Source organism: Ciconia boyciana, chromosome 3, assembly GCF_034638445.1.
Source record: "Ciconia boyciana chromosome 3, ASM3463844v1, whole genome shotgun sequence".
Classification (NCBI taxonomy): domain Eukaryota; kingdom Metazoa; phylum Chordata; class Aves; order Ciconiiformes; family Ciconiidae; genus Ciconia; species Ciconia boyciana.
Window position 1 is genome coordinate 106,942,599 of NC_132936.1, and position 24,772 is coordinate 106,967,370.

General features: G+C 37.8%; 1 protein-coding gene across 1 annotated transcript in view; it reads left to right on the forward strand.

Annotated features, from left to right (window-relative positions):
- Window positions 1-71: 71 nt before the first annotated feature.
- Window positions 72-24,772, forward strand: part of IARS2 (isoleucyl-tRNA synthetase 2, mitochondrial) — a 29,106-nt gene continuing 4,405 nt past the window's right edge. The window contains exons 1-16 of the mRNA XM_072856970.1: window positions 72-489; window positions 1,039-1,161; window positions 2,257-2,413; window positions 3,597-3,745; window positions 3,835-3,884; window positions 3,983-4,092; window positions 4,178-4,268; window positions 4,651-4,766; window positions 6,407-6,576; window positions 7,525-7,615; window positions 7,827-7,978; window positions 8,991-9,151; window positions 16,714-16,816; window positions 17,438-17,531; window positions 22,981-23,089; window positions 23,889-23,991. Coding sequence (XP_072713071.1) covers window positions 247-489; window positions 1,039-1,161; window positions 2,257-2,413; window positions 3,597-3,745; window positions 3,835-3,884; window positions 3,983-4,092; window positions 4,178-4,268; window positions 4,651-4,766; window positions 6,407-6,576; window positions 7,525-7,615; window positions 7,827-7,978; window positions 8,991-9,151; window positions 16,714-16,816; window positions 17,438-17,531; window positions 22,981-23,089; window positions 23,889-23,991 — 2,022 coding nt within the window. The 5' untranslated portion in view covers window positions 72-246. The remainder of the gene's footprint in view (window positions 490-1,038; window positions 1,162-2,256; window positions 2,414-3,596; window positions 3,746-3,834; window positions 3,885-3,982; window positions 4,093-4,177; window positions 4,269-4,650; window positions 4,767-6,406; window positions 6,577-7,524; window positions 7,616-7,826; window positions 7,979-8,990; window positions 9,152-16,713; window positions 16,817-17,437; window positions 17,532-22,980; window positions 23,090-23,888; window positions 23,992-24,772) is intronic.

Below are 24,772 nucleotides of genomic sequence, written 5' to 3' on the forward strand. Positions count from 1 at the left end.
CGATCGCGTCAGGGGGCGCCGCTGTCTTTACAAAAGAGGCTCGAAGCGCCCCAAATCCTCCCGGCTCCGGGAAGGGCCGAAGCGCTCCCCCATCCCCCCCGCCCTGCCCGTCGGGAGGCCTCCGCGGCGGGGAGGAAAACGCGTGCTGCGTAACGTGTCCCTTCCCGCGGCCCGTCGCCGCCGCGCCGCTTTCCGTAGCGCAGGCGGAAGCGTTTCCCCAGCGCCCGTCGCAGGGAGCCCGTGACGATGTTTGGGGCCTGGCGGGCGCCGCCGCTGGCCCGGGCCGGGGCTCGGGTCGGGCTGCGCGCCCGGGCGGGGGCCGCCTGGGGCTGGGCGCGCTCCGCCGCCTCGGAGGCCGAGAGCCGGCAGCCCGCGGCGGAGAGCCGGCAGGACTCCCAGTACCGGGACACGGTGCTGCTGCCGCGCAGCCGCTTCCCCGCGCAGCTACCGGGGCGGCTGCAGCCCGAGACCGAGCTGGAGACGCAGCAGGTAGCGGCCGGGGCCGGCTCGCCCGGGGGGGTGTGTGTCCCGAGAGGCGTGCGGGGCTCCCCGGGTGCGGCGAGGCCCGGCCCGGCGGCGGAGCCCCGGCCCCGGGAGGGCGGGCGGGGGCGGCGGGCGGAGGTTTGTGGACGGGCCCGCCTTTTCTGCCCTTAGCTTCTTGTAGGCCCGGGCTTTTGCGGGTGCCTGGCCAGGCCGTCCGAAGTTAGCTGTCGGAGAAAGGTGGAGAGCACGGGATCTTGGGTTAGTTAGTTATCCATAGCCTGGATACTCCCACCTTTCTTACGGCTTCGTTTGGAGAAAGAGTAATGACCCTCCTAATAGCGGAGAGCCAGAGTAATAACGCTAGGCTTAGTATTATGCCTGTCTCGGGCTTTTTAATAGTTTTAAACTACTGACATCTTCTGTTACAGAGGTGGAAAAGTTAACTCTGCGTGTTTGTTTGTTTTCAATATACATTTTACTGGGAAGGTAAAATTCAAGCTTTCTGGAAGTGCAAAGGCCTGTGATGATTTAGGTGTTTTCTTGTTGTCTCTACAGAAATGTGGTTTTTCGGAACTGTATTCATGGCAAAGGCAAAGGAAAACAAAGCAGGAATTTTGTCTTCACGACGGACCACCTTATGCCAATGGAGACCCTCATGTTGGCCATGCATTAAATAAAGTAAATATTTCCTCATTCATACTGTACTGTGTTGAAGTGATAGATACTTCCCGTAATGTGCTGTGTGTTCTCCATTCCCATTTAAACCAATAACACTTTAAAGTGTTCAGTATTTTGGTAGACAGCGCTTTTAAAAAGCAAATGACACGGTTACGTAGATACCATATGATGCCATGGTGACATAGGTACCATACCATGACATAAATACCATATACCAGTATACGGTACCTATATGCTGGATGCTCATTTGTGAGGCTGAACGTTTCAGTAGAAAGAGAACATCTTTTTGGAGAAAGTCCAGCCTTCGTTCCTAAGCAATATTAAGTGCACAGTTTATTTGTGTATTGAACGTATCTCACATACACATATGGGTGAGTATATATTTTTACATATGTATGTGTAATAATATTACTGTAATGCATGGCTGAGCTGTGCCTTGCTATTCTTTTTTCCTTTGGGTATTTTGTAAGTTTGTTATATTGCATTTATTTTATTTTATCTGGGTATCTTCAGTGGAACCACAGTGGCTAAATGTTGATGGTTTTTAAAATGTAAATTTCAGCTTTGAAATAATAACCCTAAATATGTGTGGATATATTTAGATTCAGTCCTGAGAACAACAGCATTACATAGGCTACAAAGTTGGAAAGACTAAAATGTGACCCACAGGTTCCTAAGGTACTAGTGCTAAAGCTTGGACTTCTGAAAATGACAAGTAGGTGATCTCTTACATCAAAATGACAAGTAGGTGACCACTTACATCAAAAAGCAATAATGTGCAGTAGGCCAACACTGTAGATCCAGCTCAGTGTTTTAAAAATGAGAGCAAGTAGGATTTGTTTGCTTCAAGTCTTGCAAATTTATAAACTGCATCCTTCAGTTATACTGAATGTGAATTCCTTTGATCAGAGGTCCTTTGAGGTTCTGCCAAAATACAAAATGATGGGCAAGAAAAAATCATAAATGGACAGTCTTAAATGTAAGTGTATCATGCAGCCTTTTATATTTGTGCTTTTAATAGAAGGATCTTCATTAATAATGTAGCTATTCCACATGGGGGAGCTAAAGTAATAACTGACCCTTGTGTCTTTTCAGATTTTGAAAGACATCACTAATCGTTTCTACATGATGAGAGGTTATAAAGTACATTACGTGCCGGGGTGGGATTGTCATGGATTGCCAATTGAGTTGAAGGCGTTGTCAGAAGTCAAAGGAGTTGAAAAACTTTCACCAATGGAAATTAGACAGAGAGGTGAACTACTGTTTGTAGTATCTTTATAGAAAAAGTTGGCTTAAGTATTTGTACATCCTACTCGGCATAGTTTGAATTTTATGTTTCATAAATAGCTTTTATACCTTATTGGGTGCTTTTTCTATTATTAGCTGTTGGTAACATTTTCTAGGATCACTGTGCATATTTGCCAAGCAGATTGAGTACAATGTAATCTTATGAAGTGGGATAATTGAACACAGGCTTAATTTGTTGCTGTAATGAACATGCATAGCATTGAGTATGGGTTTAAAAAACCAAAAGGACTGAGGATTTGGATTTCTGCTTTGCATAACTGTGTAGCAGCATGAAACCGGTATTTATCAGATCAGCATGCTTTTGGGTTTTGAAGACTGAATTTGCTGAGGAGCTAAAAAGAAGCTCCTCATAAACTGGGAGTCCCTGCTTGAGCAGGGGGTTGGACCAGATGACCTCCAGAGGTCTCCTCCGACCTCAACCATTCTGTGGTTCTGTGATAAAAATTGGACTTCACAGCTTGGCTCAATATCATAATTAGGCACGTATTTGTTGACTCTGTTTTTAACAATACTACAAAACTGTAGGGGTGATCCTTTCAGAGAAAGTGAGTCTGCATTATATGGAAACTGTTTTGAAAAAATAATTTCAAATGCCATATGTATTGAAATACAACAACGTTCAGCTGCAAAACTATTTGTAATGAGCAATTTAAACTGCTTTGGCTTGAAATTGCAGCAGCGAAATGGGCTGACTTATTTTCAGATGCATGGTGCTTTGAAAAGTTTGAAACTGCATCAACAGAGGTGGTTAATTTTCACTCTTACTTATTTTACGTTATTTGAGAATGCATTTTGAGAAATTGTTCTTCATAACTAAATATACTTTTTTCCCCTCTTCCTTAAAAAGCAAGTTTATGTTCTAGAGACACTTGTGCTTTATGTCCCCATATTAGTCAAAAAGTGACACTCCTGGATCTTTTTACTCTTTGCAGTCATTTTATGTAACTACTTCTCTGAAATCTATATTTTTTGAGCCATAATCTATTTAATACACATCAGTAATTAGTACACAGTTTCAATACGTTCAGCTCAGGCTTTTCTAAAAAAAGGTCAATAGCATATTTTAAATGGTATTATACTGATCTTAGTGGCCTGAACCATGTGCTTAATGGAACTATTCCCTTCAGCCAGAGAATTTGCAGAAAGAGCAATTGAGAAACAGAAATCTGCCTTCATTCGTTGGGGTGTAATGGCAGATTGGGCTAACTGCTACCGTACGTTTGATCCAAAGTATGAAGCAAACCAGCTGAGAGTGTTCTACAAAATGTATGATAAGGTATGTTGAACTTTTGTTAAGGTGTGTTTTGTTTTGTCATGAGTTTCTATTCTCCTAACTTTCTTTTTTCCTCTCCCTTTCCTCTTTAGGGTTTCATTTATCAGGACTATAAACCTGTGTTCTGGTCTCCTTCAGCAAAGTAAGAATCAACTTACTATTTTGTCTTCAAAATTTTAGCAAGAATATCAATATCTTTTCATGTTCAAGTGTGTTAACTTATGTTTGATATCTACCCAGAACAGCCTTGGCCGAAGCAGAGCTTGAATACAATGAGCAGCATGTCAGTCGTTCTGTCTACATGAAATTTCCCTTGTTAAAGTCACCACCTAAGCTGACTTCTGTGATAGGTATGACTTCTGTATAGATTTTAAGACTGATAGCTTTTATTTTTGTTATGCCTGTAAGTAAAGTACTTCTAATTTACATCTGTAGATGGATCATCCCCTGCTAGTGTGCTAGTCTGGACCACGCAACCTTGGACTGTGCCAGCCAATCAAGCAGTTTGTTACATGCCAGATTCAGCGTATGTGTCTTTAACTTGGTTCAATGATCTGCATCAGTCCTTGTCAGTATTTATCAGCAAAGCTAAAATGTTCTGGACTACCATTACATTTTATTTAAGGCATCTTTTCTGTGTTTTTTTTGGTTTTGGTTTTTTTATGACACAATTGTAAGCTTTGTTCTGTATCTCAATATATTAATTTCTACTTTCATTTTTATTTTTTAAGTTATTTATTCTTCCTGATGTTACGTTATCTTGAAATTCTTTTGAGATTTAAGAGTGAATTGGACACGTAGATCTTAAAACGTATTTTGCTGTCTTTTAGAGATGGAGTGTTTAAACAATTTGTAGCTTTATGGTGCTTGTAATTATTTAGTATCACAAATATATATTTGCATTGTAGATATTCGATTGTGAAATGTGCAACTACCGGTGAACACTTCATTCTAGCTGCAGATAGAGTTGAATCTACAGCTGCTGTTCTGGACATGCAGTTTGAGGTTATGTCAACATGTAAAGGTAGGTTTTAATATTGTTAGTCTTAAGTTGCTTGGAAATCTGTTTGTAGGTGTCTGAAAACTGCTTCAGTTTTGATGTATTAAGTTTGTTTATATTTTGAGAACATGCTTCACTAAAATAATACAAAGAGGAGTAGCAGTCTGTCAGATTTAGTATTGGTGTACTGTAGCTCCAATTTTCATCCATAGATTTCAAAGTACTTAAAATCTGGATTCACACTTGGGAAACTTAAACACGGAGTGGAAGTCTGTTCAGTATCAAAATCTTAATTACACTGAATGCCGTTTGTCTGTCTCTCTCATCCGTTGCTGATGAGAACAAGGGGCTAATTACAAGTATGCTTGCTGACTGCCTGATTGCTAAATTCTACAAAAACTATTGTAATTACCTAGTGTTGCAGAGTCGGAAACACTATCAGCCGTTGTTATGTTATGGTACTTTTCAAGTTTTTCATTGTTAAGAGGTGTCTTAAGCCTTCACCATAACTATGAAGACTATTGAGGTATCATAGGTGACTGTTGTCTGTACGGACAAACTAAAGCAGTTAAGTTTGCATCCTAACAAACTGCATAGTGGTATTTCTTAACAGACAGGCTTCTGATGCAGTGTCATGAGTTGGGATTTAATGTGTCATTTATGAACTTCATTCATTTGCCTTTATCAGTGAATCAGTGCTGGAAATATGCATATCTAAAGGAGGTGACAATGGTGGTTTCTATGACTTCTTCTTTTCAGGCTGTTTTGGTGTCTTTCCATGCCTTCCTTTTGAGAGGGAAAAAAAATTATCTGTTTCTCTGCTTAATAATCTTGTTTTTACCTAATGATAAAATTACCTGGAGGTGTTCTTCTCACAGGTTCCACCTTCTTGAATCATGAGATTTACAGATAACATACAACAGTAGAGTTGGACCTTCTTGAAAAGAAATTTAATATTAGAACCTGTTCTTTTTATCTTCCCATATATTCACTAATTAGTTATATTTGTTACCTTTCTGTATTCGTGTACCTAACTGTCTGAGAGCAGTTCTTAAACATGTTCCTTCTAGGAAGAAAGCGTTCAATGAGGGCCATTTTGTCATATGAAGCATTCCTCAAGCTCTGTGATTCTTGACTTTCAGCAAGGCTTTACTACTAAGATTTCTTCAGTCTTTTTTTAACCTTAAATTGTCACTATTCATTCATGCTATACTCTCTTTATTTGTATGTAATTTAGACAATTCAGATGAATTGTTCATGATAATATTAGTACTTAGTGGCAGAACTAGGAATAGATCCCAAATTCAAGGTTTTTAGCTTACTAAATCATTACTGAGATCTGTTTCCGGGACCCTAAGATAGCAGTCCCCAAGGAATGGGAATGGAATGTCACTACTAGTGGAATACCATTGTCTAAGGTAGAAGAAAAGCTTTTTCTTCAAAGGAAAAAACAACTGTGTGCAAGATTAACAATGCAGAGAATGTGAAAGCATTTGGACGGGGACCCACAAACCAAATAAAGAAGTAGTACATCTGAATAGTATCCTGTATGTACATTTGCTGATCAATTGTTCCATTTCTGCTCTCTGATAAAAGAAGCTGAATGCATTAATTGTTTCTCTATTTTTATCTTCTGTTGTTTTTTCTTTTTTTTCCACCCCCAGGTGTAGATTTGGCAGATAGTTCTTGTGCTCATCCCACAATTCCTGGCAAAGTCTCTCCTCTGTTACCTGCAAATCATGTGACAATGGCAAAAGGAACAGGATTAGTTCATACAGCCCCAGCTCATGGCATGGAAGACTACGGTGTAGCTTCCCACCATCAGCTACCTACGGTACTTCACTTTTTCAGCTGTTGCCCTTGATTTTCTGCAGCTGTTTGATCACATGCCCCTACAACAACTGTTGTAATTTGTGCATAAACTTTAAAATGTTTGGAAGCATTCAGATAAGCATGAGTATCGCTCATGGCCTGCAGGAATGCAGGACTAAGCTTAAAAAAGTGTGTATCAAAATAAAAGGATGAAGTTTTTCATCCATCTGCTAATTAAAGCTTACAGGGAAGTGGTAGAATAGAATCTTTTTAAGAGTAACACAGACCACAATTCTCAGATACTGGCTCTCAGTACTCAGAATTGGCTTTTAAAGCTGCAGACCAATAAATTACCAGCTATGTAGGTCATTATTACTATTCTTTTTCAGCAAAGTTTGGGGTATTCTTTAATAAATTAAAAAATGCATTTAAGGGACTTAATTGTATTTAGTAATTAATATCTTTGTGTGTCAGTGATTTTTAAACACATACATAAATACACTTCAGTTATGCGTGATCAGTTTGTGTTTGGTGGAAATGAAGATGCAGGGTATTCTTTTTCTCTCTTACCTTCTCAAAAGAGGTGACTCTTGAGATGTTCCAAAATCTAATTATATTCGTATTTCTGGTTGTGGTTTTTTTGGGGGTAGGGTTTTTCTTGGGGTTTTGTTTGGTTTTGTTTCTCACTGGTTAGTATTTCAATGACTTTTCAAATTAACAGTGACTTGATGTAAGACACTTGTGGTATGTCTGCAAACGTAATGGTGCTCGTTTCTTCTGATATGTCAAGTTCACTTGCCTTGTAAATTATGAAATTGCAGTTCACTATATCTGAAGTGTACTTAACATACTTTGCTTTTCATCAGAAAAACAGTTACTCAGCAGAGTACTTAACTCACTTTTGAATACCTGAAAGATAATAAATTGCCACATGATATTTTATTGATGTAATTAACATTTTTATTTTTAGGATTGCCTTGTGGATGAAGGTGGGTTTTTTACCGAAGCTGCAGGTCCTGAACTTCAAAACAAGAACGTCCTTGAAGAGGGAAATGAAGCTGGTGAGTATTTGATGTTTAGCCATTTGTTTCTTTATCAGTTACACTCCTGCAGGTATATTTTGAGGGCTCATATAAACTGAACACATTTTGAATATGGATGAGATACAGGCACTTCTTATTATGTGTTGATCATGGAAAAGAATGAATTGAGGTTAACAGTAGCAGTGTGCTCAAATCAGATTTTCATCTTGCCTCGTTTTTTTCCCCTCAGTCATTCAGATGCTTCAAGCAGCCGGGAGTTTGTTAAAAGAGGAGAAATATGTGCACAGTTACCCATATGACTGGAGGACTAAAAAACCAATGATTATTCGTGCCAGCAAACAGTGGTTTGTAAACACAGCAAGTGTGAAGGCTACAGCACAGGTATATAATTTGGCTTTCTTGTGGGTCATTTAAAGGCAGCTGATGCCATTTGGAATCAGCAAAACAATCTTGCTGTAGCTCACTCCAGAATAGGTGGTTCTCTAGTGTTTACAAACACTACCTAGTTGAAAAGTGTGAGTTATTTGTAGAAGTGATGAATGTTCTGGGATTTTTTGTGAATATTGATATAATTCAGGATAAATACATTGACTGACATGTTTGTTCATAGCATTTACAGGAGACACATACGTTTCTTAAAGAGCTACTGGGTTTTTTTCCCCAAAAAATATTTATAAAAATACAATGTTTCATGGAATTAATTCAGAAGAGACAATTTTATCACTATTAAAATTATCTTTGTTATTATGGTAGCCTTACATGGCCATACATCTTTATTTGCTCCCCTATTCATCTTGCCACAGTCCTACTTTAAATAACTTTAAAACTTTTTTTTTTTTAAATGCAGTGCTCTTTGAAATTATGTACATCCACACAGAAAACTCAGACCAGCACATTAGGCTGTCTTGGGTAATAGTGATTTCATTTTAATTAGGGCATGAGGTTTTTATTCTGTATTCATCCCTGTTTAGAATGAAGGAAATTACAACTGTTATTCAGCGGGGTTGGGAGTGAGTGGTAGCCCACACTCTGTAATACAGGCAGTATGTATCAAGGTGTAGTTTCAAAGTAGAAAACAGCACAAGACACAATGAGCTATTAAACTTCAGATAGAGATACTGAAGCCATATCTAACTCATTTTAGGGTGCATCCGCTAGAGAATCTGAGCTGCCCAAAAAGCGTTGGTTGCTCTGTGGGGGCATCTACAGTATATACAGCGTTCTAACTGTTACTGAAGAGCAACATGCAATGAAGTAAATGTGACAGTTGTCCGAGAACATGTTATTCAGTACTGGGAGTGGGAGTGTAGACCTGTACCTTTTTTACTGGTAGCATCAACAGTGTTTGTCTGAATGCTGAAGCGTGTTCAGCAATTCACTGTCTACTTTATAGGAAGTGCTGAAAAAAGTGAAAGTTATTCCTACGTCTGCAGTGAACAGAATGCTTGAAATGCTGGACAGAAGGACATTTTGGTGTATATCACGGCAAAGATGCTGGGGTGTTCCGATTCCTGTTTTTTATCAGAAGAACACAGGAGAATGCTTGATAAACAGGTATTTGTCTAGCTTTATATACTGAAAAATGAAAGAGTGAGCACTGTCTGTTGTGCTGCAGTTACACAATGTTATAGAACTTCTAACTATTTAAGTATAACTACCTGCTTTTACTTGTAATTGTTTATACACAGAACTAATTCAGCTATAAATTAAAATAATCAAAAACTCATTGCTGAAGGTGACTTGTATGTAAGTAATAGCAGTCAATTTACTTAGATACTTAAGCTACCCGAGAAGTCCCCTTGATAGTAATTGCTGCTTTCATCCCTCATCTTCAAGTTAAGTGAGCTGGCAGTAGTCACTGGCCTTTACATTTAAGCAAGGAGTAAAATGCAAGTTGTAGTCAGAATAGATTGCAACTGTAATTGTAGCACTATAAATTGAACAATACAGGTATATTGTCAAAATGGCTTTTTGCAGTTGAATCAGTGACAATGAGATATCTGAAGTGGAATAACCAAATCAGTTGCAGAATAAATAACTGCACTTTGTTTCAAAATAAAATTGGAGTGTTTTTGAAGAGCCAGCCTCAATAAATGTAAGTGACCTTTAGGTATATGATTTGGTATGTCTAAAGCATCAGATGCTAGCCTGATGGCCATCTTTTGGTTAAGTTACTAGTATCCAGATATTGCAAACATTGCATTTCAGGAATTCTAGACAATGTAATGTGGAGGAAATCCAAGCTGTGCTTTAAAACAAGAAACCTCAACCAAATATGATCCTCTTCTGTCTTTAAAGGCGTAATAGAGCTCTGCTCCCCACAGGGGTAAAAGCAGAAGTTTTCGGTTGTGAATATCCTCTAAGAGGTGATTTCATAGAAGTAGTATTGTGGAGTTCCACATTCATTGTTTATTTCCATAATTGTTTTCTGTCTTGAGATGCGCTAGTGTAGCTCCATTTTATGGGCCTTAACCTCACAACCATTTGTGCAAATTCATTATGGATAATAAGACTGCATAGCTGGAGATGAACTTAAGTAGTGTTGCAGAACTTTTTTTATTCTGGTGCTGAATAAATATACTGCGGAGAGTCCAGCATGTTTTCCAGAGGCTGGACTGCGTACATAAGTATAGTAGTAGGTGAGGCGTGGGGTGTGGAGAGCAGGGAATGGACTTTAAGCAGTTAGTCCTCAGCTTCACCTAGTGTCACTGGGTGTGTAGGTGCACAGATATGTACTTTGACTATCTCACAGTAGGCAGTAACTTTGAGAAAAGACCACAGTAACCATAGTTGTGTATAGTACCTGAATAATGGTGAAGCACATCAGGAAATAAAGGGATGGAGGCTCTGTGGGGTGTAAAATCATTTTACCTGCAAAAACTGTTACTGTATTAAAAAGTAAGTGTAAGTTCACATTTAAAAAATAATTTCTGAGGAATACTTACTATAGTCTGTCTGCGGAGTAGGCTTGAGTGTGTTACTTGTGCTTGCTTAAAATTGTTAAATAAGTAGTTTAACAACAAAATAAGAGTGTAATGAAAAACTGGTTAGCAGTTGGCAGTGGAACGTGAAGGGCACCATGGAGCAATAGCTCCTTCAGAACATAGAGGAGCTGACCCAGCTGATACAGAAAGCATTTGAAAGGAGGGATGCGTGGGAATTCCTTTAGATTGTAGTAAAATTACCTTGAAAGCCAGTGACCTGTATTAAAAAGCATGTCTTTTGTAAGTGCTTGATCTGTGTGAGATTATTGCTAGAGTTGTACGATGTGTGGCAATCAGGACATTTTGATGTGACAAACTCTGCAGTAGTTTAACAATTCAACCTTTGTGTGTAGGTATTGGCCTAGCAGTCATGCATGTAGGTGAATGAACAAAGGGACAGTATGGCATGTTTGGTCAGAATTGATCTGGGGAAAAAAGAGAGATACTTAGGAAAAAAAGAGACTTATCCAATATGCTTGAAAAGTAGATTTATTTCATTTGACTGGCAGCTTCTGATGTTCATTTATAATCAGTACTCCTTACTTCTAACATGTTTTACAGTAGAGGTGAAATTTTCAAAGAAAACTGTAAAACACATATTAAATATTTAAAGTTAGCCGTAGCAGACTTCTGTAACCGGAGTAGGAAAAGTGTGCAGAATATTGGCCTATAGAAATGACAGGCAAATTTAGAAAGCAGTCTGTCAATTCATAGGTCATTTTCCTGGACACCAGTTCTTATTTCAATAAACAGCTAAGCCTAAATATTTTGTTGCATTTGCATTATCATTTTGAAAATCATACCACAATTAGGTTGCTGACGTATTTCTAACACTTAAGTTTCATATTCAGATTGTGTGAATAATTAATATCATTAAACAACAGTAAATAACTTACATTTCAAAACAAAAGCTGTTTTCTTATCTTCAGTGCTGGATAAACGTGCTTCCAGTAGCAGCTGCTCTGGAGTTTTTGAGTGGCTATCAAAAGTAACAGCATCTCCACTGGAAGTCAGTGTAGTCCACATGGAGTTGCTGTTACATATGAGAGCACTGATGGTCAATCTTGAGTGATCCTGTTTATGTATCACCTGTAAAAAGACTTCTTAAAAAAAAAAAAAAAGTCGCTAAAATAAGCCGCTGTGTTTCCTTCTAAGTGAGAGTTTCCCCTGAATTTGTCATGTGAAAGGCTGCAGGAAGCTTCTTGTGTCAAGATGCAACTGCTCATCTCTAACAGAATATTTTTCCCACACCAACAATCCTGTCTTTCTAACTTGAAAGCCAAGAGCTAGTTTGTGATCTTGTATGCAACAAGTTCGATGGAAGATCTCCATGAGTCTTCCTGTTTGCTGCTGTGGCCCCCCCATAGCCCTAAAAGACATTTGATTGTATGACACTGTTGTCTATGGTTATAAATTTAATACACTACTGATGACTAGAATCTTTATATAGAGTATATCACATCATATTGTGATCAGAAATTAAAAAATTATTATAAAATAACAAAGTCCTATATGAGAGAGAAAATAGCATTTTTCCGTTATTGCCATTTTCAGTAAGAATACAGAGATAAGATTCTGTGCGATTTTTTTTTCTATACTCGTGCAGAAAAAGGCTTTAAATAGAATACATGCACAAATAAATGCTTATACTGTTTGTCAACTTTCAAAATTTAATAGATTTCGAGAGAAAACATCTGATTCTAGGAAATTCTGTAACTCATGGAAGAGAAGAGAGAAAGAACTCCAAAAGTAAAACGAGAGATTTGTATTTCCAGTAGTAGCTCAGACCAGGTAATAAATGTGAGATACATGCTTTAATCTGACCTCATGCAATAAATTCTTTACCTTCTTTACAAATTCACTGTTCAGATATTAGTAATAATAAGTATTATTGCAAAACTATTCTAATACACAATAACTTTTGTCCCCTTCTCTGTGACTTTGATTAACAAGTAACTTAAATTTCTGACAAAACCCCAACCTGTTTTTGAAGTAGATCTACCCTGTGCTCTAATTTGCTTTTTAAAATATTAAGACATTTCAGTGACTTGTAAGCAATGGCAACTTACCGTAACCGAAATACTTACTGCTGCAGTATCAACGTTCACATAAAAAGATAGCTTGCCTTCTTTACTGTTGTTTGAAAAGAGGTCGAGGGAACATCAGGTCCTGTATTCTTCTCCTCCCGACGATATCTTAATGCTGCCTAATTTCTGTTAACACATTAAATAAGTGTTCAGTGTAATCAATATCAGACTTCAGAGTGATTGGCTGGTGTCATGGTAGCATGAATTGCCATAGGGGTTTCAGTGTTAAACCGTAGCGAGTGACACGTAATGCAAGTTCTTCCAGATAGTGTATGAATACAGGGCAAAGTTTTACAATGGTGTTTATTGCTAACTCTGTGAATTATCGTTGAAGCCCACAGATTATAAAGTGATGAGTAGTTATTTGAGAAAGGTGGTTTTCACTTGCACCTTACATAAAAGTACTTTGCAAAAATCTTCCTGCTTACAGTACAGATAACCTTAAATATAGTCTTTTCTCTCTCTTGTGGTAAAAGTTAATCATAAGGATCCTGGGAAAAGATTACAGGAACAGGAGGTTTTTTTCTTTGTTTGTCTTGGGTTTTTCAAACTGTAGGAGGAAAAAGTGTTTGTTGAAATGGTATCCTGGAAATCTTTGGTTTTAACTATCTCATCTTATAAAATACTTGCCTGTTAAAGTTCACTTATATTCTGTAGGAAAATGGTATATAATGAAAAAAAATTGCACTGTTAATTTTTTTTTTTACTTGATTTGAAACTATGATAGAATTTTGAGAATATTGGTCAGTAATAAGTTGACTTCAGTCATTGACTCCTTATTTCTTGTAAGTGACTGATAACACAAATCTGACCTTCTTTTAGTTGTCTGAAAACTTTGATCTGTAGCATAATCATATGTTAGTTCACGTGTCGTGAAAATGTGTCTTTAAAATAATTCTGCTCTTCATAAATTAACAATATAAGCCTTTGTGTTGCATAGCAATACACTTGGTAGAAGGTTAGTCCATAGTGTGTTTTGTAGTAATGCTGTATCTACAATGGTAGGCAACTGTTGTATGGCATTGGCAATACTTACTTACTGTAAATGAAGGCAGTCATTTTATGATGGTTTCCCAAGGGAGACTGATAGCAGGGTTTTATTTCCTTCTTGTCCCTCCCCCTGCCTCTGATGGAAAGGAGAACAGTTCATCCTCACTACAGGTCATACAGTTTGCACTAACACAGTGTTTCAGGTCCCCCCCCTTGTGAATTTCTCCAAATATTTGTGTGATAGGCCTCATCTTAATAATTATCTCTTCCATTGAGGAGAGATGTCATTGCAATTAACAGTTGCAGTGTGAGAAAACTGGTGGCACTTCAGGCTGTATCTCCTTTACTTGAAGCTTAGAACATCTGACAAACTGAGATTTCTGCTGTCGTCAAACTGAATCCAGACAGTTGCTGGAAAACACTGTTTGTTGAGAGTATATTCCTACATGTTGTCCAAGGTAGCTGCTAGTTTTGGTCTGTGGCTGGATTTATTGCCTTTTAAAAATTCCCACAATTGATATCATCAAATACCTGTTGAATGCTTTAAAAATGTATAGGTTGAAAATGAATTTGTCAGTAGAGTTTATGTCCCTCCACTGAAGTGTATTTGCAATATGGAAAAGTTATATGGAAGACAAGTTTTCTCCTTGCTTTACAGAGCATGCTGGTAGCGTTTCTATACAGCAATGGATATGACTCTTGGTTAGAAAAATTTTCTGGCTCTAATTTCATGCCAGAGCCATTAGCTGAGCACTGAATTACTTCTTCCATGAAGTACTCAACATGCACTAACACTTTATGTGGTAATAAGCACATTTTAGGGTAAATCACTGTCTCTTTAATTTAGCTACTCTGTCTTCTGCTGGTGACTTCTGTGGGAAGACTTGGCCAGTAACAGGGAAGGCATTGAGACTGTGAAGAGAGCTCTTGGAATATTCATTTGAAGACAACTAGTTATCCTTAATTGTCTTTAAAAATACACTGATAGTGTATTTGAGAAGAATTCAAGATGGAGCCTTATGTTGGCAAGGAGTGAAAAATAATGTATGTTGCTTTTTCTAAAATGTTTCCAGGTGCTACAGTCTGTGTCATCATTGAAGGTCTGAGTGTAAAGCCAGTCTCTTCAGTGGAAGGTACTGACCCCACAAGAGAGACAAATTCAGTGGATTAGTTTAGTCTGGGATAGGACAAACAAACTTCTCCTTGGCTTATTTGATTTTCTCCTGAGAGCTTTCTGAATTTGAAGATTTAGCCTGAAGGAGGCAAGGCATAAGGGATGCTTATCAACTATCTGCCAGGAATCTACCAGGACTGGAATTGTTGTTTGCTTTTGTCTTGGAAAAGTAACACTTCACAACTGGAAGTATAGGCAAATAGGCGCCTCTGCAAATATTTCTGAAAGGAAAAGATAACCATTCAGAACCAGAGCTCCTAAATGTTGTTTTACCAAGATAAATGTTAGCAGATATATTACAAAGCCATAAATTGTGTCCTATCATCATTAAACTGGAAGGTGAATGGTACCCATTCTAGTCTGAAAGGGTAAGAATGGCAGTGGTATGCTAGCTGGCTGTTGCTTTGTGGTTAGTGGGTTTTCTCTCCAGAAAACCTACTGGGATATTCTACAGGAATTTACTTTGAAAAGGAAATTGATTAATTGATGATGGATTGATTCATTAATATAAAACTGTTGGTCTATCATTGCAATTTTATTCCCACAATCACGAGCAAAACTGCATTTTCTTCTTACTGTTGCACCTCATGTCATGTAATTAAGTAATAATTTGTTCTATGTCTTCTTGGAGAACGTGGGTTTTCATGCTTCAACTCTGTGTGTAAGAGTCCACTAAATGTTGTAGTGATGTAGCTCAACTTATTAGCAGTGCAGGAAGAATACTGTGCTGAAGTTCAAATACAAAACCACGTGATGACACTGAAGTTAGATCATCTGCCTCTTGTGTTTTTCAAGATAATTATGAAGATCATTATTTTACTTTTTCCCCTTTCGCAATACTGTGTCGAAGTTAGTTATTTGATTAAATCTTCATTTCTGGACTTAAAAACACTGGTGGCTTGGGTAACACAGCGGTTTTAGTTCGAAGTTGACAGGTCATGATGGTCTGCTGTACTCCTCAAATACAGCAGATGCCTTAAAAATCACCTCTTTAGTAAGTGCTCTGTGAGCCAGCAAGACAAAGTGTGTGGGTTTTGGTTTTGTTTTTTTTTAAGCTGTCTTAACTTATGTCTAGACTTGGCATTAAATGATATTAAAAATCAATTCCCCATAGCCTTACCTACTGGGGGCAACAATTGAATGTGTCATAAATAGTGCACAGAACTGCCTGCCTTGTGGTTGCATTATCTGTTCACATCAGAAAAAATGCTTAGTTAATTTTTTAATTTTTCTTATTTCCGTAGTATCTGTTTATTTCAGGACTGGTGGTGCTGGTGTTTGTCCTGGCTGGTGCTATACCATATGAACTCATATATTGTCTTCAGAGTGTATGTTGAATGGTTATTTGCATCACTCCTCTACTGGGTACAGATGTTTCAGTTTCCCACATTATTTGGATTAATATATTTATATATATGTTTCTTACAATTTAAAAAATATATTGCTAAAAAGGGGGAATCCAGGCAACCAGAAGTCTAATATGTATATACGTTATTCGAAATGCTGCCATTTTCTAACTCTCCATTTCCACATGAGTTCTCTTTGGCCTGTTGCCAAAAATAGCAGATATTTTGCGGGGAAATAGTTGTTTAGTTTCTGTAAATCCAAGGTCAAGAACTAGCAAGTGAAATGGATTTTAGAAGTTTTCAAGCTGCTGGCATCTTCTTTGAGTGCCCAGTTATTGAGTATTTGCAGAAAAAGCTGTTTGGAATACAGGCAGAAAGCTTTGTGGAGTCTCGTCTGGATTAGAAGCTGGAAAATCACAGGTTTAAATAGCTTGATCTCTTTATCAGTATATCTCACTGCTTTGGATCTGGGATACGTCTAGAAAGGTACGACTAATTCATCAATTCATGAACCCCTTTTTTCCTTCTAACCCAGTGAAACTATCACAGATGTCATCAAAATAGTGGAGCAGCAAGGAACAGATGCATGGTGGACCCTTCCTATTGAACAACTACTGTCAAAAGAGGCTGTGGCAAAGGTAATTTTTTTACTTCAAATACAGAAGTTGCTTTAGACAGTTCAGTGATGGGAAATAATATAAAAACTTCATATATTCCCATGATCCTTTTCAATCTTGTACCTTCATGAGAAGGTATCCTGTGAAAGGAATATTCAGAAAGTGAGATCTGAGTATGGCAAAATACACGCCATCAGATTTGTGCCATTAATTCAGGGCAGAGATCTCCATCCTCCTCGCTTTAGTTCAGGAGGAAAGTGACATCCTAATTAACCAAATTATGAGCCCAAATATATATTGTCTTTGTCATTAAAATAGACTCAAATTTTTATTTAGTTCCTCGTAACTTTTTATTGTTCCTTTAACGATTGTGTTCTTTAGCTAGCACACAAATGGTAGTGTTACTCTGCCATCTCAGTTTTTTTGGTAGTTTTCCCTTGTTCTGTTTTGGGTTTTCATCAGCAATTATCTGAAAACTATTGTGAAAAATTATCTAAATTGTTTTGTGTTCACTCACAAAGTTGGTGGTAGAGCCTGTACAAAAGTGGTCCAGAAACCAAATCTACTTTATTTTCAGCTTTGAAAAGCATTGATGATACAGGGCATTCTATTTGCATTACTTAATAATTGTTTTTCCAATAGGCTGGTGGTCACGATATTTTGGATTATGTCAGGGGACAGGATGTCCTAGACATCTGGTTTGACAGTGGAACTTCCTGGGCTCATGTTTTGGAAGGTACAGAATTAATATGTTGATCTTCCTTTTAAAATACCTGGAGAACAAAATATAACTGTTTTGCATGATGGTGTTGGTATCAGCAAAACTGAGTTAGATTATGCCAGCAGCAAATTGGTTGTGACTTCTTGTAAAGCTGCTTTTGCTTTTAAAGATAAGGGTTTAATGTTGGCAAACTCATTTTCAGCATAGTTGAAGTTGAGATTTTTCTAATATTCTATTCTGACTGATTCTGCCACGTGGCATACCATATATCTTCTGATCAGAACATATTTGTTTTGAGTATATAAGTTTCATGACACAAACGGCCAAGGTACTTCGCTGCTAGTTGGTAACTCTTAAATTATTTTCAGTTAACAAATTTCAGTTTCTCCTTGTGCATGCTATTTGAAGCAGAACTAAATTGAGATCAGCTGCTGAATGTAAGTAAGTTTTATAGTTTTAACAGTGTAGGTGTACTTTTTCCCCTCTGATTACTTTCAGTAACTAAAGCAGTATATTGTGGCTTAAAATATTGGTACTTGCTATATGCTATTTATAGCTCCTACTGCTAGTAGTTGCTACTCAGCAGGTAGCAGATATATATTTGTATAAAAATATATAAAATATAGACTGTTTGCCTGGAGGATAGTCCAAAGTCAGGAGTCCTTTCTAAAGGAGGAGTCTGGTACCATACATCAAGTCTGTTGGACTTTAAACCCTCAGTACACAAATGCGTGATAACAATCTTGTTGAATTATAAAACACGTTAGTACCAGAGGTTTTATTTCTTAGCAACGCGGTCAGGCAACAGTACCATCAGCAAACATTCATTTTCTAGAAGACCTTTACATATATTAAAGTTCATACTCTTTACAAATGTTTCTGGTTTGGTTTTGAAAGGTATAATGAAGTAGTGGTATTTTATGTGCACAGTTACATACTTGCATTCTTTGAGGGCTTAACACATCAGTGTGTAAAAACTACCTCTAATCCTGTGTAAAGACATCATGTTTAATAAGGAATAGCAGAATCAAGACCCTTGATTCACTGTTAATTTGTGTAAGGCTCCCATATGGATTCTGTTCTGTCTAATAAATGTTGGGTCTTTCACAGTACGGACTTTTTCTTTCATGGAACCATTAAAAGTTCCTCTTCTCTATCTATTTTCATGAAACTTGCTGGAACTTGGTGTGTGTAAGGCATCTTCTTTTGCTGTCTGACATGACTGGAGTGGCCCCACTGGTTCAAAAATCGGGGGAAGGACTAACAAGCAGTGTGATCTTGTAAGCCTCTTTATCTTCAGAAATTACAACAAAAGTTGCATTAGCTTTTTTCCTATGTAACTGAGGCTCCCAGCCACTGCCAGAAGTGGAAGTACGGTCTCAGTGATTCACATGAAATTACTGTTTTAACTTACTCTTTATGAAAAATGCACTTTGCAAGAGAAGTTGTTGAATTAATAGTTTTGTCTTGTATGTCTCAATATGCTCCAGTTTTTAAAACTTTTTGCAGCACTTCATCCTATGTCAGTAAAAGTAATGGGCAAGGCTTACAAACAGGTGAACCGATGGGATTCTTCTCCAAAGTACTCTTGGGGAAAAATGGATGAAATCTGCAGGGAAATCCAAAATTACTTAGAGAATGTCACAACAGGAAGAACAACTTCCTGTGGCTTAAACTCATGAAAGTGCAGAGGCATGTGGAAGCTGGCATGCTACCTGTTCATTTTGTAGTAGGAGATCAGTGATAACAGCAGTTATTGCTTGCCTTCTGATGACAGTGTCATGCACGGCAGTGGTTCTTTCGCAGCACGTGAGTTAATTTCACAGCAACTGGAGGATATAATATATGGCTAAAACTGTGAGACTAATGTTTATAATTGTGTCACTCTACCATGAACTCAAGTTATTGAAAATTATAAATCAATGATCTGTCTGTTAGTAACCAGCAGGAATAAACAGCACTACAGATTTCCCTGGCAGTTCCAGTCTCACAAAAATAAGTCGTTCTCTTCAATGTCTCTGCAACTTGGGGAACTTAGGTCTGAGTCTTCACTGGACTTGAACTAGCTGTGTCTGAGCTTATTAAATGAGATGCAGCAGTTATAAAATTAATCCCTTTAGCTGATGGCTACATGGATTGCTTTCAGAAAATATGGCAGGTTAGGAAGGGGGTGGGGAGGAAGAAGAGGAGAGAGAGATTCTGCAATATAAGGGTTTTGGAACAAGTTAGAGGAACTGATCAGTGACAGCAAGCTCAGTAGCATAAATCATAGGTTGCATGGATACAGTCATATTTCTAACGCTTGCTCTGCTGCATTTCCTACCAGAGACAGGGCATAGTTCTGATGGAAATGACTTAAAGTTACTCTTTTTTCATTGAATTACGGTTGGCTTCTTTTTTCCAGCCTAGCTGTGTCAAAGGTGCCACTTCTAGCTAAATGACAAATTAACCAAACCATTCTACATCAGCAGCGTGGCAGGTAGGAAGGTGCAAATTACACAGTAAGATCAAAGATTTAGCTACCACGGTCACAAAACCAAAGATGTACAGTTATAACTAGACTGTGTGTAAAATCAATACTAATTCCCTTGCACCATTGAGAGCAGATCCACAAGTGCAACATGCTCCGAAAAACCCGCTGCTACTGAAGTTTTGCTTCGTTAATGCTCTGTTTGCCTAACACTGTTTTCACTGAACAGTTTACTGTTGTGCTGTCTAATCCTGTTTCTTTCTTGCTACACATGCCTCAAATATTTTTTGAAAGAACTGATTCCATATTCTTTTATGCAATGTTAAAATTCAAGTCTGAATGCTTCATACATGAATAAATTCATTTTCACAGTACTGCTGTGAGGTAGAAGAGTGTTAATACCCTGCTTCCAAAAAGAAGGTGTGGTAAAAGCAAAATTTGGTTCAAAAGCATTTGCTAATTTTGAATACTCAATGCTGTGGTGCCTAGAACTTTTTTTTATTTCTTTTTTGCTTTGAAGTTTAGTTTGTGTTCAGCCTTTTGATAGTGTCAGCCTTTTGATTGTGTTCAGCCTTTCAGTAGCTGTCTTTGGAGTATCCATTTTAGAGAATTCTTTTCTGTCTTAAAATTCTCTTACAGTCTTGCCATTTTCCTCATGGGCAGAGTGCCATCTGTACTACAACCTTGAGATTATTATTTTTCAAAATATTTCATAGTAAAATGCACACTGGACTCTATTGTGATGTGATATGCCATTGGTAAGAGTCATACAGCTTTTTACCCATAGTTTTGTATTGCAATGATGGTAGTTTTCATCATAACTTTTCCCCCCCCTATCTTATTGGCTAATATTTAACTGAATGAATGTGATTATTTTACAACTTACCTATCTAAGTGTTTAAACTTTTATGCTGACTGAGAGACTTGAATTTATCTTAGCTGATTCATTCCTGGCATTAAAATACAATAAGTTTAATCTAAAAGTCAAAGTCTGTAAGATCAAAGATATGGAATCTTGAAATCCAAACCAGAAGGATCATAAATTGTAATTCTCTTTAATGACCTATGTACTAGACCTCAGTGTAAAATAAACAACTGAAGTCTTTTCTGGGTTGTCAGGCATACTCTTCCATTTACGAAGAAACATGCGCATGGTTCTAATTAATTAATATATAGTAACCATCACAACTTTAATGAAACTGAGGTAGGGGAGCTACCTGTGCACTTAAAAGGCAGCCTTTGTATACGCAAAACTCATGTTTGTATTTTACAGAGCTAAAATGTTCAGGCCTCCGTTAACTTTGTAAGCTATGTTAGCCAGCCTGCCAGATGTACTAGTTCCTGTCAGAAAAGACCAATGCAGTTTGCTGTTTGTAATCAGTTGTTCATATTCTTCACTCTTCTAAATTGTAAATACTGGCATTTCCATGAAAAGTTCACTTCTCTAAAACCAAGCAGCTAGTAAACTAGTTGTAAATAACAAGTGTGGTGTTTCAGATTTTCCACTGTTATTTTCTTCCTTACCACAAATACTCTTTTTTTTATCTTTTCCTCACAAGTATTTTTGCAGTCTGTTAATACAAAGGCCGGTCCTTACTTATTTTACTTTTAAAACCCAAACTCTTTGTAGATTTTCTTGAAGGAATAAACAAATGTGTTAAAAACCGTAACATCCACCCACACATTTTTCCTGTGCTAGCTGGAACTGTATGGCCTTGACCTTTGTAATGTTGAACTTCCTTTTATTGCAGGATGGATCTAAATATCGAAACTTCCATTAAGTTAAACAAATAAATCAAGTGTGTCAGCAGCAGAAAAAAGCATTGTCTCAGGGGTCCTAGGAAGAGGATAAAAGGAGCTAGTAGATAAAAACCGAGTAGAGAAACTTTTGTCTGAATATCTGCAAAATTACACCACCAACTTTTAGAATCAAAACTAAATTCCTGCCAAATATGTGTATAATTTTGCACATTTGTAGGCTTTGACTTGCATGTTCTGCTGTGCTCCACATTACTCTGTTCTCACTCTGATGGTGATCTGTCTGGGATTGTTTAAGTTGAGGAGGGACTTCTTGAGTCAACAAGTCTTGCACCTTTTTGTACAGTGACTGAATTCCACCAGTAAAGCCATTAAAACTTTGCTGCCCTCTTTCAACCCTGTGGAAAAGCTGGGTTTGCTCTTCTGCTTTTAATGTGCAGTCAGCTCATACCCAGTCTATGTGCCTTGTAGCCCAGTTTTTCCCTGATGCCAACAGTACTCATTAGCTCCAGTTGTTCTTCTCTGGCATCCTCTTTTTTGTGTATTTATAGGGAATAGTATTTCCACTCAGCCTTCACCTGGATAAGCTAAACAAGCCAGGCTCCTCCAGACCCCTCTCTCCCACGAGAGGCTTTCTGTTTCCCATGTTGTCCTAACCCTTTCCTGAAATTTTTAATCCTCCTGGAACACCAGCGACCAGAAATGTAAATTCTGTCACAGGTGAGCTACGGTCACTGCCAAGGCTTCCTGGTCTCTGAAAATACCTGATGCCTTACGCAGGCTAGTCAGGCACGTTACATCTGTGACTTGTATCCTGAGTGATTCCCAGCTGGTGAAGTTTCAGGAGCACAGATTTTTATTAATTCCAAAGTATGTGATCTTTTCTTGGTGCCTTCAGTTTGTTTAGGAGTACTTGGAAAGTATTTTGAGAACTTCTTATGAAGTGCTCTGAGTATGATAGCTTCTGTTTTCATAATTTATTATTTTGTTTGGGGGGAAGCAAGGTTATTTGTTAAATTTTGGAGTTCAGTGAGTCTTGGATTTTAAAAAAAATCGTGATACTAATGGATCATTTGTATCATGTTCAAGTAACCATACACCATTTATAAAAGTAACTTACTGCGTTTAAAGAGCAGAATAAGTTTTACTAATCACTTTCAGAGATTCTTCTGTTAAGTGTATTAATTGTTTGAAGATACAGGCTGATATTTTAAACAAAATCTTCTGGTTTTAAAGGTGCAGAGCAAAGAGCAGATACATACCTTGAAGGAAAAGACCAGCTGGGAGGTTGGTTTCAGTCCTCTCTATTAACCAGTGTGGCAGCAAGGAAAAAAGCACCTTATAAGTAAGTGTGTGAATTGCAAACACATTGCTATTCTTTTATTAAATATCGGGCTTTTGGTAGTGTGGACAGTAGTATATAAACAAGAAAAATCAAGCCATTACTAAGTATCTGATTTATGTTCTTACATTTTCAGTAGAAAGTTTTTCTCGGATTAGATTGTAATGGATTTATTGTTTAAATTTTTTCCATCATAATTTTAATGTATGTTTTCTGTCTCAGTCGTTTACGTATATCCTATTACATTATCAGATACAGGTCTGTTCTTTTGCCATCTCTCCCACTCCCATAATCAAAGGGATTATTATGGGAGGTGCAGTATGAAAATTTCCTAAGATCATTGACTTGTGAATTGAACGTTAGGCTGTAAGGAATTCAGAATCACTGTGTGCATGTCATACTGGAGCTATGATGTAGTGTTTGTCCCCTGGAAGATGAATAGCATAGCGAAGGGTAATGTGGGTCAGTTGTTAGGAGGCTGTGCAATTTTGGGAAATGTATTGGCTTAGAGTAAATAATACTTTAGTCTTTAATTCATCTGAAATATGTGTGCCGTGGATATCTGCAAACAATCTGTTGCTCGCATGGCAAAATTAAATGAGGAAAATGAAGTTGTATGCACTACTTCGATATACAGGGCATACAGTGTATTCATGGTTGGTTGAACTCAACAGCTGAAGCCTCAGGCTTACCAAAATAGAGGATTTCTGTATGTTTTGACTTAGGAATATCTGCATTAGAAATCTATTCTTAACATAGATTTTTCACCGGGATTTTGTTTTCACTAAAATCTTTTCTTCAGGACTCTAGTAGTTCATGGATTTACTCTTGGTGAGAAAGGGGAGAAGATGTCTAAATCTATTGGCAACGTGGTTGACCCTGATGTAGTTATCAATGGAGGCGAAGTAAGTCAAACCCTTGAGTTTCTTAGAATCACTAGTTACAATTTTTCATTACCAGATTCTGCAGCTGTCTTGTGGCGTGTTTTTCTCTAAACAGCTGTCTTGTAGCAGAACTCTGTAAGTCTCTCCTAAAGACTTTGGCTACACTGCAATTCCATTTGGCTGGAGTAAAAACCTTGAGTTGTTTTGCTTCAGCTGTAGTGCCAAAAAACCCCCACACCTTTGTTCTGTGCTAAGAGAAAAGAAAACATGCTATATAGAAGGTGTAGAATGGTTCTTTTTTACTTGGGAATGCTGTTGATGAAGTGATGGGGGTAGGATTAAAAAAAATTAAAATTAACCTTTGCTTTCAAACTGACTGAAACCTACAAGCTGGGCCTATCAATAGAGCAGTCAGAGTAGCGGTTGCACCCCAGCGCTCTGTCTGCTCTCAGCCTAGGCTGTTTATTGACTCTGGAAACTTACTTCATTCCATGGTCAGGGAGGTTGCGCTGCAGGTGATGCTCTGAATTTTTTTCTCTCCCCAGTCCTGCTGTTGCTCTTTCTGAGGCTGCTAAGCAGATTTTGCAACTCTCTAGACAAAATAATCAATCTTTACAAAGACTTGCTTATCTGATTCAATAAAACACACAATAGTTTCTATTCTTTCAAAAAGGAGAGAAGCCATTTTCAGAGTTGAAAACAGTCTGAAGGGGGGAAAAAAAATACGTAGTTTTAGATATTAACATTGCTATTTTAATGTGAAGCATTCAAAGGATTCAAGGCTGTAAGATGAGTTTATCTC